Source organism: Rhineura floridana, chromosome 11, assembly GCF_030035675.1.
Source record: "Rhineura floridana isolate rRhiFlo1 chromosome 11, rRhiFlo1.hap2, whole genome shotgun sequence".
Taxonomy (NCBI): Eukaryota; Metazoa; Chordata; class Lepidosauria; order Squamata; family Rhineuridae; genus Rhineura; species Rhineura floridana.
This window is the reverse complement of record NC_084490.1, coordinates 2,185,959-2,202,211: the sequence shown is the minus strand read 5'-3', so window position 1 is coordinate 2,202,211 and position 16,253 is coordinate 2,185,959. Positions and strand designations below refer to the sequence as shown.

At 50.9% G+C, this 16,253-nt stretch overlaps 1 protein-coding gene across 4 annotated transcripts in view; it reads left to right on the top strand.

The window, feature by feature from the left end:
* Positions 1 to 16,253, top strand: part of FGF11 (fibroblast growth factor 11) — a 59,615-nt gene that overhangs the window by 13,602 nt on the left and 29,760 nt on the right. For all 4 annotated transcript variants that reach the window (XM_061588767.1, XM_061588766.1, XM_061588768.1 and 1 more), the window contains exons 2-3: positions 8,040 to 8,150; positions 11,123 to 11,226. In XM_061588767.1, the coding sequence (XP_061444751.1) occupies positions 8,040 to 8,150; positions 11,123 to 11,226 (215 nt within the window). The remainder of the gene's footprint in view (positions 1 to 8,039; positions 8,151 to 11,122; positions 11,227 to 16,253) is intronic.

Here is a 16,253-nt window from a genome sequence, read left to right as displayed (position 1 = left end):
CCACTCTTGGATGAGAGGATGAGTGAAGTGGGTCTGAGTAGGGCTAAGGCTGGATCCAACCCCATTTTGGGGGATAGTCTTTATCCCACCTCTCTTTCTTCATGGAACCCAAGGCTGGCTTATTTGGGCTTCGCAGGGTCTTAAATCTAGGCCAGGGATGCGGTTCCTGCAGCCATAGCTCAGTAGCCAAGCATCTAGGTTCCAGGGTTGGGTTAGAATCATAGAATCATAGAGTTGGAAGGGGCCTATAAGGCCATCAAGTCCAACCCCTTGCTCAATGCAGTTGGGAACTGCCCCCTGCCCAAAGCTCTGGAGAGTCACTTCCAGTCAGTGCGGACACTACTGAGCTAAACAGACCCAGTGTTCTAACTGGGTATAAGTCAGCTTCTGCCGCTCCTATTTCAATAGGCCCTTTATCCATGAGGGCTAGAACCTTACTTTGCTTTGCGGGGAGGGCTGTAGCTCAGTAGCGCAGCACCTGCTTTGTCTGCAGCGTATCCCACGTGTGATGCCTGACATCTCCAGGTAGGGCTGCTGGAGACCCCTGCCTGAAACCCTGGAGAGCTGCTGCCAGCCAGTGTGGACAGTACTAGCTAGATGGGCCTGAATGGTTTGACGGTATACAGCACATTCTGAGGTTCCTGTTTCAACCTTTTATTGAGAACCATGAGGAATGTTACTTTATTTGTAGAGGAAAGCCCATTGCACCCAGATTGTCTAACCCCCAAGATCCGCTGCCAGTCAGTGCAGACAATACTGAGCTAAATGGGCCGGTGCAAACAGCTCCTAAATACACATGGTTGAATTGTGGATATATGCTAAAAGTGATGCATTTTGCTTCTACAGCTGGTAGAATACTTGAGCCAGTGTTGTGTAGCAGTTAGAGTGCCAGACTGCAACCTGAGAGTCCAGGGTTCAAATCCTCTCTCGGCCATGAAACTCATTGGGTGACCTTGGGCCAGTGACTCTCTCTCCCAGCCTAACCTACCTCACAGGGTTGTTGTGAGAATGTATATGGGGAGGGGGAGAATCTTGTATGCCACTTTGACCTCCTAGGAGAGAAAGTGGGATATAAATGTAGTAAATCAAAAATATCAGGGCACCCTCAGAAGCTCAGCTAGTGATGTGCAAGCCTGAGTAGGAGAGGGGGAGAGAGGAAAAGTGCACCTTCGAGAGAGACCCTTTTGGGGTTCTTTGAGGGAGCTACGCATGCGGGGAGTTTAATCACCTCATCACCTGTTCTTCAGGCCAGGATTCAGCCTTGACACATTAAATAATCCTAAAAAGAGAGAGAGCTCCCTGAACACGTGCAGAGTGCCCCCTTGAACATTACCCAACACTAATTGGTTGATCATTGATAATCCCATATCTGGAATTTATGAGAAAGCCAACCAGGTTGGAAAGGACAACCTCCAGGCTGTTTCCATGCCCAGCAAGGTGCCCCCTTCCTGACCTTTCCCACCTCTTCCTTGGGGGTTGGGGGTTCACATTTCTTAGTTCTGCCATTCTCAACCCAGCCCCAGCCCTAGATCTGCCATCAGTCTCCTTTTCCCCATCTCTTTTCTCCACAACTAGTTGTGTTGCCTCCCAGGAATCTCCAACCTGAAAGCAGTGACAACTGAATCAGGCATCCGATGGGGGACAAATGTCCCTTCTCGTTTTTTGCCAAGCAGAGGAGCCGGCCCTGTGCTGAACAGCAGGAGGGTGAAGGGAAGCAATCTGAAAAGCTCATGGAAACACACACACACACACCCTAATCTAGAACACCAATAGCAGGTCCAGGAGGGGGGAAGGGGGCCAAGGGCCCCAGAGCTGCGGTTTTCTCCCGGCTCTGCGGTCATGTCCAGAGAATCACCCGCCAGGCGTGACACCTCCCCTGGGAAATATCGGGTTCCACCTTACGGGCATTTTAGGTTTTCTCATCAGAGATGCGGTGTCTAAAAAAGGGCTGTGCTTTCATTGCTGGGAATAAAAATATTTATGGGGCTTGGAGAAACTGCCAGCTCTTTCAAATACACGATATCATTTGGAAATCTTATTGGGAAATTGGGATATAAGCATGATGGATGCCTTCCCTGACGACTGCCAAGCAGGCGGGAAGGCTCCACTCACCATAGCATGACTCAGGCACAGTTCGCAGCCAGGAACCCCTGCCTCCCTGCCACAAAAGCCAGAGCCTTCCCTCTTTGCCTACAACCCCCAGGTCCAAATTGCTGACCCCTTCCCCTGCATTGCCATTCTAGAGTTGGAAAACGTTCAGAAGAGGGCAACCAGAATGATCAAGGGGATGGAGCGACTCCCTTACGAGGAAAGGTTGCAGCATTTGGGGCTTTTTAGTTTAGAGAAAAGGCGGGTCAGAAGAGACCTGATAGAAGTGTATAAAATTATGCATGGCATTGAGAAAGTGGATAGAGAAAAGTTCTTCTCCCTCTCTCATAATACTAGAACTCGTGGACATTCAAAGAAGCGGAATGTTGGAAGATTCAGGACAGACAAAAGGAAGTACTTCTTTACTCAGCGCATAGTTAAACTATGGAATTTGCTCCCACAAGATGCAGTAATGGCCACCAGCTTGGATGGCTTTAAAAGAAGATTAGACAAATTCGTGGAGGACAGGGCTATCAATGGCTACTAGCCATGATGGCTGTGCTCTGTCACCCTAGTCAGAGGCAGCATGGTTCTGAAAACCAGTTGCCAGAAGCCTCAGGAGGGGAGAGTGTTCTTGCACTCGGGTCCTGCTTGCGGGCTTCCCCCAGGCACCTGGTTGGCCACTGTGAGAACAGGATGCTGGACTAGATGGGCCACTGGCCTGATCCAGCAGGCTCTTCTTATGTTCTTATGTTCTTATGTTCCTGGCCCCCTCCCCCAAGGTGGTCTCCTGCCTTTCTCTCGGCCTTCATGCCCCTACACACACAAATGCCACTCAAGCCATTGCACGCCTGCCCTGATCCCGGCTTATTCATCCTCTGTCTATTTCTTGAGCTGCAAACGCATGCACATTACAATAAATCAAACCCATTTAAATATATTTGCATACATTATGGAGGGAAGGGAAATTGCGTTCTTGAAGCTTGCTGGGAGAAGCAGACAAGCCATGCCTGCGTCTGTGTATTTAAGAACCGTCTGCTTGTCGAAATCGCAGAAGAGAATAATTATCCGGATAAATTTATTCCCATGGTTTCCCTTCTGGTAATAGTCTCTCTTCCTTCTATACCCCTCCCTCCCATATCTCTGTTCTCAGTCCTGACAAAGATTTCCCTGCCCCCAAACATCTTCAGCTTGGGTGTTGGGCTCAGTGCCCCCCACAGCCCCCCATTCTAATCACTCCCCGTCTCTTTCTCCCAATATTCCAGGTGTGGTTGTCAGGCTCCCAAATCACCCCACCTACCCAATATTCTAGTCCTTATGAGACCCTCAAATCCCACTGCTTGCAGTATCTGAGGGCTGGTGTTTGCCAAACCCTCCACCCCCCCAAATGCCCTCCCTTCTGAACCCCTCAATTTATACTATTCCTCCTCCTCCTGATATCACAGGTCTGGGAATACTTTGTCATCTTCCCATCGCCTTCCGGGGATCTCTGCCCTTGTAATGCCTCTCAGCTCTTCCAGGCCGCCAGCATCCCTGCCTGGTGTTTGCAAATCCCAGCCGTAGCCCAACTTGAGTGATACCCCTCCAAACGTGCCCCACCCCAGATCACAGCCCATTTGATGCACCCTTCTTCAGTGCGCCCCACAACCCATTCTCCATGGCCCGATTGTGCCTTCCACCAAACGCCTCCATCTTCTCTCCTCCTGAGGCCCACAGCCCCTCTCCATACACCCCTGGGCTGCTAAGGTCCCCCAATTTTGCAGAAGGTCACAATTCCAGTCCTATCCCAGGCTTAATGATATGTGCCTTGGGACACCACACACACACACTTTCCTTTCCTAAAGGGATTCCCCTCTTCCCACCCTAGGCCTAGGGATTTCCCCCTCCCCTCCGTGGCCAGGAGCTCCGCTGCATCTGTGTAACCTTGTAGATCGCTCTCCTCTCTCTCTCTCTCTCTCTCTGCAGATGCAGTGAGAGGGAGAGGGAAGGCAGGCAGGCGAGGAGAGGTGACAGTGCAATAGATGGATGCCTCCCTACTTCCCTGACTCCATGCAGGTCTCTGCTCTGCACCACGACGGGGAGATCCCCTGGCACCCCCAGTTGCATCGTGCCAACCCACACCCCCTCTTGCAGCAGCCAAGACTGGGAAATACAAAGCTGCCGCCACTGCCACATCATTGACAGGTCGTGAGTTCCAGTCCCTCTTTCTCTAGGGTTAATCCAAGCCAAGGGCTCCCAAAGGCTTCGCTCCAGGAGCCCGATCTCTGTTCCAGGGCTCGGAACATGGGAAGCGCAAGGAAATGTGGGGAGGCCTCTAGTGCACGTGCAGAGGGGCCTGACAGTTGCAGCCTCCTCCCCCACCCCCATGACTGATGTTGAGGGGGAAGGGCATCTGCATCATAGGCAGGCTTGAGTTTTCGGAATAAAACATTCTTACATTGACTGGGGATGATGGGAGTTGTAGTTCTGGGCTCCTGCTGGGAGGAAGGGTGGGATATAAATCAAATAATAATAATAATAATAATAATAATAATAATAATAATCCAAAACATCTGGAGGGCACCATGTTGGGGAAGGCTGGAAGAAAGCAATGGGGGGGGGTTGACAAATGTTTTAATTTGAACGAACTCAGTGCACTGGGGAAAACACAGCCCCCAAATTTGTGAAGGAATAATATAGTATGTAGAGACTGCTTCTGAGCACATGCAGAGTGTCCTTACCAAGGAGAAGGCAACAGCAGGTTTTCAAATATCTGAAATTGTGGGGGGGGGGTATGCCTTCCAAGTCAGGGACCATCATCTCTAAACATTTCCCGAGACACTCAAATAACTTTGAAACTATGCCTCTGAATATCAGTTGCTAGGAAGTAAAAACTGGAGGGCCAGGAATCCTGCTTTTGGGTTTCCCGCAGACGTCTGGTTGGACATTGAGAGGACCAGATGATGGACTATATGGGCCTCCGTTGGCCTGCTCCAATAGGCTCTTCTTATGTCCTTATGAAGCTGCGGGTTCATATCTATAAGGCCATCAAGTCCAACCCCCTGCTCAGTTCAGGAATCCATATCAAAGCATTCCCGACAGATGGCTGTCCAGCTGCCTCTTGAAGGCCTCCAGTGTCGATCCTCGGTTCCATTGTCGTATGGCTTAATGGATGGGAGGAGGGGAAGGGACAGCAGGCACTTGAGGGGTTGAGGGAGGAGTTTGCTGGGAATCTGCAGTCATCCCTTCCTCTCTTGGCTAGGGCCACGAGAGGTGTGGACATGGCAACTTAGATAAATTACAGCCGAGTGCAACTGTAGTGATTCATTACTAGGATGGGATGGTTGCCTGCAGGAAGTGGAGGGGGAGGGCTGAGCAACTGTGAGAGGCAAAGCCCATCTGCCTGTCCCTTCAAAAGTGATTGCAAGTGACCCCCACTTCCCTCCAGAGAACCCAGGTGTCCTGGCAACCAGGCACTGCACCTCTTGCCCTAACTCTGTAACCAGTAATTCTCCGCTAGCTCTCGTTCTAAATAGTGAAGACCCTGAATTTTTTTTTAAAAGCCAGTTTTTGTTCCATTTTTGTCTCCAACATATGCATATCCTACTCACAGGACACCCCCCCCCAAAAAAAAATCCCAGAGCCCTCTCCTCTCTATTCCATCCCATCCTTAGGAGATTTATTTCTCTTTTTAAGGAAACAGAAATAAAATGCTCACATCTTCCCAACAGACGTTGATTGAATGGGAAAATCTCTCTGCAGCTCCTTAAAGGGCCCCATTTTTCTTTGCTAAGTATAATTTGCTTAAGAGTCTTTCTCCGCATGTCAGATGCCAGGCCCAGAAAATACCCTTTGCTCGCTCGTAATAGCTTGTGAATTATTTCCAAGGCCTGTCAAAAGGCAGAGGGAGGGAGGGGAGGAGGGAGAGCTGCAGAAAGAAACAAAAAGAGTGATCTTCTGCACTTGGAACAGGCCAACGAGGGGGGGGGGTTGGAGAATCTGTGTGGAATAGAGATGTCCTAAGATGCTTTTGTTTGCCTGTTCTGGCTGTGTAAGTGTCTTTCTCACACATGCATTTTATTTTGCACACAGTCAGGCCTGTGATTTTTGGGGGGGTGCAGGTGAGGTGTACGGTGGGGGGGTTATACCTCAGCATTTCATTTTTAACAAGCAGGAGGACCGCAGGGCACAGTGCCCTCTGAGCTGGCCTGTTTTCTCTGACTCTCATACAGCCTTTCCGCAGCCTGGAGCGCTCCAGCTGTTTGGAGGCTGGGGCTGATGGGAGTTGTAGTCCAAAACAGCTGGAGGGCGCCAGGTTGCGGAAAGGCTGCGCTGAAAGGACGTCTCTCGCAGTCCAGCTCTCCGAGGTTTGCATGCGCTTATGTGAACGGTGTTGATGTCTGAAAAGAAGGCAGGAAGGCAGCCGGCATTAAAACTGAATCAGTAAAAGCCCACTTAGGTCAGTTCTGCTGTGCAGAACTACAGCGCTGGGTACAGTTCTGGGCTCTGCACCTTAAGAAGAATACAGACAAATTGGCAAGGGTTCAGAGGAGAGCGGCAAAGGTGGTGAGTGGCAAGCCTTATAAGCAAACGTTGACAGAATTGGGGCTGTTTAGCCTGAAGAAGAGGAGATGGAGTGGTGACCCTCTTGCAGTGCCTTTAGGGCTGTTAAACAGAAGAGGGCAAGGACTTGCTCCCAGTGGTGGGTGGTGACTCCATGTCAGTGGGGGGGGGGAATGGAATCCGCTCCGGGTTTTGGTTCGAACTCTCAAAGAGCTGTCCAAGGTGCTTCAGCAGCATCAGGTTTCTCCAACATGTTGGACTAAATGACCTTCAAGACTCCAACTCTACCATTCTCTGAAAATGTCAGAGAGTGGCTATGCTGGGAATGGAGAGTTCTGAGCGAGCGTATGTGTGTACGTTTGAATCCTTGCTAAAGATTATACCTTCCCTGCAACTTAGTTCAGTCAGTTCCCAGGATTCTTTGGGGGAAGCCATGACTGTTAATGTGGCCAACATCCTTTGCATATCAGTCTAGCAAGAAGGGAGAGTCAGCAGGAGATCAAAGGATAGGTATTAGCCTGGCAACCAGGAGGTCTCCTCTTTAGCTACCCTTTTTAACCCCATGCAGCCTCAACCCACAAGTTGGAGTTGAACCACATATTCCAACAGAAAAAGGGTTATGTGGTGTTAATGGTTAGCATCTCAGGATCTTAAGCCCTCTCACAGTCCAGAGGTGGATGGGCCAAGGGTCTGACTCGGTCAAAGGCAGCCTTGGATGCTCTTTTGCAGCTTTGGGAAGCAGAGGAGCTCTGCATGAAAAACAAGTGCCAGGTCTCAGACGTGGTCATCAAGTGATTCAAAAATTCCTTTTCTCGACAGGCAGATTCTTTAAGCATGTGCTGATAATGTACCAGTCAAGGAGGAAAGATCACTAGTGTGCATATTACTTGTAGGCCATGTGGCAACCTTGATGGAACAGAGCAGGCTCCTTCAACCTGCCGTGCTGTCTGGGGGCTGATGGGAGTTGCAGTCCAAAACATTTGGAGGGCACCAGGCTGGCGAGGGAAGTCTGGAACAGAAGGAGGCTCTACTGCCAGTTCATACCTGTGCAGGCGCAGAGCCAGCAAAAGAAGTTGGCAACCCAACTTGCAAACTTAAATCAGGCTTGAACCTGATTTCACCATCCCTGAGAACTTGCAAAACTCTGAGAGATCTGGGGATGAGTGGGGGAGTTTTTTGTGTGGAAATACACCTTTATTTTCTGATGGGAGGGCAGGCTTGGTTCCCAAGAGGCTGTACAAGTGCCTTGCGCTGTTGCCCCCCTTTATATTTGACGATGGGGTTCTTTGCTTCCCAGTATCTCCTGGAATGTGCAGTTTCTTGTTCTCATTCTCTCTCTCTCTCTCTCTCTCTCTCTCTCTCTCTCTCTCTCTCTTTGTTTTTTGTTGTTGTGGGGGCCCCCAATTCAGAACCTCAACTGAAAGGCATCGTCACCAAACTCTTCTGCAGGCACGGATATTACCTCCAAGTCCACCCAGATGGCAGCATCGATGGGACCAGAGAGGACACCAACGGCTACAGTAAGGGCAGCTACCAGAAAGGGTGGCAGCGGGGGGGGGGAATGTCTCACTTAACCCATATTTATTCCTCCAGTCTTGAGGCCCAATGGGAGCTCCCCTTCATTTCAGTGGGGCGTTTGTAGGGGGAGACCTTCCTGCCATGGATGGGGCCCAGGATGGCTCAGACTAGCCTCTCTCCCAGTGGTGCCTGTTGGGGCTGGAAGGGCGCGGCCAGAGCCAGCGACAGGTGCAACCGCAGCCAATGAGAGGCAGAGCCAACTAATTGTGGCTTTGTCCCCCTCCTTCCCACTGAGTTCTGCAAGGGGCAACAATGAGACTAAGTACGGAAGAGGGGGCTGGCAGGCAGAGCCCCTGAAGGCAGACAGGTGGATGAGGGCAGAGCAAGGTTGGTGGGGCAGTGCCCCATGCGCCCCCATGGACCAGCCCCACACTGCCTTCTCCCCATTCTGCTACCCTTTAATTGCACCCAAATCCATGACCTGCTTGGGTGCGGGGTTGCAGGGCGGGTGTTTTGCACACTCCAGTCATGTGGCCTCACCAGCTAGCCACCAGCTGCGTCCTGTTGGCATGGCATGGTTGCCTATCCTGGCTCCGCTTCATTGCCTACATTTGGGAGGTTCATTTTGGAAGGAGGCCTGTGATCAGGCAGGAAATATTCCCCATATTGCTTGGAGTTGCATTCTGGCTGCCCCCTCCTTCTGGGTGGGGGTGTGGGATTTGGGGACCCTTGCACCTGAATGCATTATCCCAAAAGGAGTCCCCGCCTGCAGGCCTTGCCTCCCTCGCCCTTGCTCACTCCCTCTGCAGCCTCCACCATCTGGGTTCCCTTCCTCTCCCTCCCCTCCTCCTCTCTCTGCCAGTCCATTCCTGGCTCCCTCGCTAAGTATAATTGAGCTGCGGCCACCCAGAGAAGGAGGGATGCATGATTGATGATCTCTGTTCCCTCAATTTCATCCTGTCCTGGGCTGGTGAGCAGAGCTCGGTTCCAGCACATGCCCCTTGCCAGCCCCGAATACAAAGCAGGAGGAGGGTGGCACTGGCACCTGTCCACCCACCCACCCTGCATTTGCGGCTGTTAAGTGAGTGTTTAAAAGAATTGGCCCCCTGGGGATAGAGGCAGCCACCTGCCTCTCCTGGCAAAGGCATAGCACCTTGGAGACAACGTGTGCTCTCAAAATGATGAGAACTCCTGCCTCATGGATCCCCTGCTGTCCACCTCAACCCCCCCCATCACCTAGGCCCCTTCCCCCAAAAAACAGAATTCTTGCCGCCACCACCTCCTCCTGGCCGGCACTCCCTCAGAGCCACAAGTCCTGCCTGTCAGAGTCCTTTACTGCCCCCACTCGCTCCATCTTTTTTCTAAAGAACCCAGGAGTCCAGGTTCCCATCTAAGAGAAGGGAAGAAGTTTGATTTTGTTTGCATTTTAATGAGAAACGACCTAAATTTGCACTTCTCAAACCAATAGACAAACCAAAACGAAGCTATCCTTCAAAATGTGTACTAATCCAAATGTTGCAACGCATTCTGGGTGCAGAAGGGCAAATATTAGGGGAAACTGCATAAAAATGCATTTATTAGGGAAATAACATATAAAATGCATCATATTAAGAGAAAGTGCATGCAAGAATATCTATATTGGGGAAATTGTGTAGAACAATGTGTGTGTTCGGAGAAATTTGCACTAGAGTGCTGACAAAATTTTAGGAGTTCTTTAAAAATTGCCAAATGACACAGAAATGTAGGGAGCTGAAGTAAGAATGGAAAATCAGAAACTGAGAGAAACTGAAATTGACAGGTTCACCCATCCCTAGCTACATAGCCTCTTTGGCAACTGGGGTGGGGGTGGGGGTGGGGAGTGGGGGGGAGGCAGATCTGGCCTATGGCTACAGTTGCAAACCTTTATTCTAGACTCTTTGACAGGTTTACGATATTTTTTGAAGCCCTCATGAAAATTCATCAAGATTTTAGTGCGAATTTCTCCTAATACATACATTTTTATTTATTTATTTATTGCATTTATATACTGCCCCATAGCCAAAGCTCTCTGGGTGGTTTACACCAATTAAAAACATCTAAAACAAATATACAAATTTGAAAAACATATTTTTTAAAAACACTTTAAAAAGATAACAGTGTTGGCACCAGGCGCACCTCGTCAGGGGGATCATTCCATATTTTTTGTAGGCAGTTTCCCCTAATATTCATATTTTTGCAATGCAGTTGCCCCAATACAATGTTTTTCACAAATAAATGCAGTTTTATGTGCACCCTGCCCTGTTGAGTGTATTTTAGTACATATTATTTGGCTGGGGAACTGCACTGAAAATTTTGGAGAAGTACAAATGTGAAAGGATGGCTGTGTTTCAGTTCATGTACAGTGGAGGCTCGTTGTAACGCATCTCGCTGTACCACAGATACGGAGAAACCACGGGTTTGACAATGTCCCCCAAGTAAAATATTGTTTACAGTATAGAGGTTTTCATTATAATGTGGAATCCCTATAACGCAGGTGCATCCTTTGCCCCCGTTCCCTGCGTTATAACGAGCTATCAGGGTATTACAGTTAAGAACATAAGAACATAAGAAGAGCCTGCTGGATCAGGCCAGTGGCCCATCTAGTCCAGCATCCTGTTCTCACAGTGGCCTACCAGGTGCCCAGTTGTGGGGAAATCTTTGGCCTCCAGATGTTGCTGAACTACCACTTCCATCAGCCACAGCAAGAACGGCCAGTGGCCACGGATGATGAGAATGATAGTTTAGCAATGTTGGGAGGCCCAAAGGTTTCCCACGCACGATGTATTGTTTTGGAAAGTGCAAATTAGATAGGTTCTCCTTTAAATGTGTACTGAATCAAAATTTCTCCCCCCCCATCCATATCCTTTGGCACCCTTGTTCCTCTTTGTCACTTAACGGACACTTTGTATTCACAGTACCTGCCTTGTATGAGCCTCTATCTTCCTTCTCCCCACAGCCCTCTTCAACCTGATCCCCGTGGGTCTTCGTGTGGTCGCCATTCAGAGCACCAAATCAGGGCAGTACATCGCCATGAATGCTGAGGGCTACCTCTATACCTCTGTGAGTATCCCTGCCTATTTCCCCTTCTCCCTCCACGCCCAGCCCCTCTGATTCTGACCATCACTTGTGGATGAAGCAGGGAGGAGGGAAACACCAAGTCAGCAAATAGGCAGGAGATGCATCCCCCCCACCCGCAGGCAATTAGGCATGGATCCTGTCCTTTTTTTCAGCTGCAAGGCAGGGAGACATTCAGAAAGGCCTTTAAGGGGGGGGACATGGGTTGAACAAACGAGACTCTCCAGATGGCACTGAAGTGCAGGAACAGTGAGAGAGGGCAGAGGCGCCTGCTCCCCCTTGCCACGTTATACTTTGCTGTTCCCTTCACTCCACCTCCTTTTCTCTAATTATGGCCAGCACCACTCCACTGTCATTGGGAAAGGCAGACAAACTTGTAGACAGGAACGGAAGAAAACCTGCACCCTCTCACTCTTCGCACTGCCTGAATTGTGCCGCCTGCGGCAGCCACTAATCTCTATTTTATGGTAGGGCCAGCCCTGAGCAGAATATGGGGAGGGAACAAGGCAAGTGCATTTCACCGACTTGCCAGGAGGTGGTGCTGTGGCTGTGTGGCGCTGGGCAGGTGGGAAAAGGAGGCACCGCCCACTCCCGCTGCACTCTCTCTGAGTCCCTTTCTGAAGAAGTCTGAATCATAGAACGGGTGCTGCGATTTCTCCCCTTGCCTCTCCACAGTTCATTGCTGGTGGTTGTGGCTGCTCCTCTCTCTGTCCACCCCCCCCCCAAATCCCCTTTGGTCCCCTTTAGCTGCATACACACCATACATTGAAAGCACATTGAAAGCACATTTTCCCCTCCTCAAAGAATCCTGGTAACTGTAGCTTGTTAAGGTTGCTGGGAACTATAGGTCCATGGGCATGAACTACAGTTCCCAGGATTCTGTGAGTGGGGAGGAATGCACTTGAAATGTATGGTGAGTATGAAGCTGTCATCTCATCCGTCTCCTGTAAGCTGCAAATAACTCACCCTCTTGGGTGGAAGAAGGTCTCTCATTTGTGCAGTTTGTGCGATTTGTACAGGAGCTCCCCACATGCCCCACATGCACAGTCTAGTAAGCAGTGATTAAGCTGTAAAAGTGTCTCCAGGTTTTAAGACAGGGAAAGGGTTCCACCCCGTGGCAGCTGGTGACCATGTCAGTGGGGCAGTGGAATCCGCTCCAGTTTTACTCCAAATGTTACTCCAAGAGCTGTTCAAGGTGCTGAAGCCACCAGCCACCACTACCTCCACCCACAAAACTATGTGGGTGGGTGTTTCCACAGGAATTCAGGGAACCAATCATTTAATAATTTTCCCGGGAGAGGAATACTCCTCTCTCTCTCTGTCTCTCTCTCAACTGCAATTAGCAGCTGCCCTCCTTAACAAGGAGAGAGAATTCCCTGACCCCAATCTGGAAGGGAGCAGATTGCATCCAACAACCATTCTGCTGCTGCCTCCTGTGCCCGTAAACCTTTTTCAGTAGACTGCCTGATCACTAATCCTGTTTGTCCCACCGGTATGCTTGGTGCAAAAAGGTAACAGGACAGGAGTGTTGCCGGGGGGGGGGGGACTTGAGACAATTGGAGTGGTTTCTCACCTGCTGTGATTTTTGGGGGGGGGAGAGAACTAGAGTGAGTGCAACATCCCCAGCAGACTGGAGCCCCGGCTCCTTCTTCTCTAGACACCCTGTCTGTGTACACACCATACACTGATAGGACATTCCTTTCCCGCCCCCAAGAATCCTGGGGAATGCTGTTTACCCCTCACAGAGCTGCAATTCCCAGCACACTTAACAGACGACAGTTCCCAGGATTCTTTGGAGGAAGTCATGTGCTTGAAATGCGCATGAAATGTCCTGCTTGTGGGCTTCCCATTGGGGCATCTGGTTGGCCCGTGTGAGAACAGGATGGTGGACTAGATGGGGCAGGGGCTCTTGTGGCCTGATCCATCCAGGAGGGCTCGTCTTAGCTTCATATGCTTGAAAGGGATGGTGTGTACACAACCACTGATGGTTCTGGAGCTAAATTCCAGCACAAACTAAGGCCCACCCACCCCACACAGTGAAATTGTGTAGTTGTGCGGGTTTTGTCTTCTGTTCCTTTTTAAGCTGGGTGGCTGCCAGCATAAGCCGCCCTTTCTCCCAGCACTCCTTGCTCATCTTTGGGCCTGGCAGATGCTGAGGCGACCGCCCCTTGCCCCCGCCCACGGCAAGGTGGCCCTCGGCCACGTGATTCACCTTCGGGCAAATTCCTGGCACCGGCCGCCTGGGAGGGCCAGCTTTTTGGGTCCCTTGCAGAAAAGGAGGAAGGGTGGATGGATGAGGGAAGGTGCTGCCAGCAGCCAGAGCAGGGAGGATAAGGGGGGGGGATATGCTGAATCATATAGAGAGATGACCCCGATCCAGCGGGGGGGAGAAGAGAAATGGGGAACAGCTGAGAGCAAAGGAGTTTTTCCTGGGAAGGTGGCGTCTGTCAGAAGCGATGAGGCTAGGGGAAGATGATGGCTGTGTGAGTGAGCGAGGGGAAGAGGGAAAGGGGGGCCGGATGGAGGTCCGGACAGAGGAGTGACCAGGGAAGGGGACACGGACACACACACGAGAGGAATGCAAATCCCCGTTCAGGCTGAGCTCTCCAGAGGCCCTGTGTGGGTGCCGTGGATTTCAGGGCAAGAATCTAAGGGAAAGGGCTGCAGGCCAGCAGGCAGAGCATCAGAAGGTTCTGGGTTCAGTCCCCAAGGGCATCTCCAGGCATCTCCCTGCCTGAAACTGTGGACAGCTGCTGCCAGTCAGTGTAGACAATACTGAGCTAGATGGACCAATGAATGGTCTGATTCGGTATGAGACAGCTGCTTATACTGGGGTAGGAGCGTAGCTCAGTGGGCAGAGCATCTGCTTTGCATGCAGAAGGCCCCAGCAATGGCGTCTCCAGGAAGGGCTGGAAAATCCAACGCCCTGCCTGAAGCCCTGGAGAGCATAGGCAATACTACTCTTTTGTTTTGTTTTGTTTAAGGCCGACTGCTTCATCATTAGCCTTTCTAGTAAGTGGTGAACCAATGGCCTGGTTTGGTATAAGGCGGCTTCCTAACAAAAACAGTGAGTGCCACTGAGCATGGTAAGAGAGCATTTCTGAAACCGGCAAGTCCCCGCAGCCTCTGCTTGCCTACACCCCCAGGAGTCAGAGGTCAAAGCTGTCTGGCAACCCAGCTTCAGTGCTGGCCATTCTTCCCCTCCCCCCAGCTCCAAAAATAAGCCATGGAAGGAAGAGCTGAGAGTGAAAGGGTGACAGCTTGGCGGGGTGGGCGAGAGAAACAAGAGGAGAGGGCAAAAGAATGAGCCCAAAGCGAGAGGCTGGCTGAAAGGGGCAGAACGGAAACGAGGGTGCACGGCTCCTGCTTTGAGTCCACACTCGTTTTCTTGATGCCACGACTTCTGACTCAGAAGGCCTGCCCCCCCACTCTTCCCACCCCCACCCCAAAGCTCAGCTGTTGTGTGAACCCATGGGCCGGCTGTGGTTGTTCAGTTTCGACCGAGAGGTGGGGTTCAATCACGTACCACCAAATTCAGGTTGTGGAATTGTACTTGTTTGGGAGGCCTCGCGCAACAAACCCCCCTCTCCCCTACCCTCAAATATCAGACTTTTTGTGATTAAGGGACGTGTCTGGGTGGAAACGGTCCTGGAAAGTGTGGGATGACACTTGCTTTAATGCAGCATCGTCTAACCTCCTTGCAAAGAAATCAAACTGAATGCTCATTAAACAGCCAATGTCATCTAAGCTCCCTGCAAACAAATCTGGATGAACACTCCATAGGGCACCTGGAAGCACCTGGCATGCTCAGAGGCACTCTTGATCGCCGCTTGCTCTATTTCTGGGCTAAAAAACAGGTTGTTGGCCTGACGGGCTTTTGACAAAAAACGTAGGAAGAGCCGAGCAGCACCAGCAGCTGGATCAGGCCCAAAGGCCCTGTTCTCACAGTGGCCAACTGGGTAGCCCACAAGTGGGAGATGAGCTCAACAGCAACAATCTCCCCACCTGGGATCCTCAGGACAGGGGTGGGGAGGCTTTCTCAGGCCAAGGGCCGCATTCCCTCCTGGGCAATCTTCCAGGGGCCACATGCCAGGGGTGGGTGGGGCCAGAGGAAAAAGTGGGTGGGGCAGCGGATGTAAACTTTGCCTTTGTACAGGAGGGTAGTTTCGACCCAGACTCGCCCACCCCTCAATCTCTTCCATCCAGACCAGGAAGAGGCATGATCCGAGTTCAAGGACACATCCCAGCAATGCAAAAACATTTGAGGAGGGTGGGAAGCCCGGCCGGGAGGCCTGTGGCCTGAGGAGAGGGGCTGTGGCTGGCGAGAATCCTGAGGTCCCCCACCCCCGAGAGCGAACCGAGGCCAGGCTGCTGGGGGTGGGGTGATGGCCACCATTTTCTCTTCTCTGTTTCCCGGCCTCTGATAATGGCAGAAATCTTTCTGGAGGGATATTTTCTTCTCACACACACACCCCCGGCACATCCCTTGGTGGCATTAAGAGACCTTTTTAATGCCAACTAAACATATTTGAAGAAATTTGGCAGCGAGAATGATGGACCTCTCGGGGTGGGGGATGGGGAGAAAGGGAGGTGGTGGGGATGGGAGGTGCTCCGCTGGGACATTTTGCTCTCATTAACATTATGGCTCCCTTGGCGCCTTCCTCCTCACGTTTCTGGGATGGGAACCCAGGCATCCTGGAGGGACAAGTGCCCTCCCCCCCCCTTTACTTTGGGTGATCTCACAAGAGCATTCCTTTGGTGTTGGGCAGCGCCACCTTGTGGCAGGCAGCTGTCATGACAAATCTATTTGCATGAAGGTCAGAACGGGGGGGGGCTTTCTGGTGTTCTTTTTTTTGAGGGGGGGTATGTTGTTATATATCCTGCTTTTCAAAAAAAGCCCAAGGAGGTTTATAATGATTGCATTCATATATTTGGCTTTAATGTTTTTAATAGTTACTCTGCAATATATATGTTGCGTTTTATTTATTTTTGTGAAATAATAAAAGGATTAT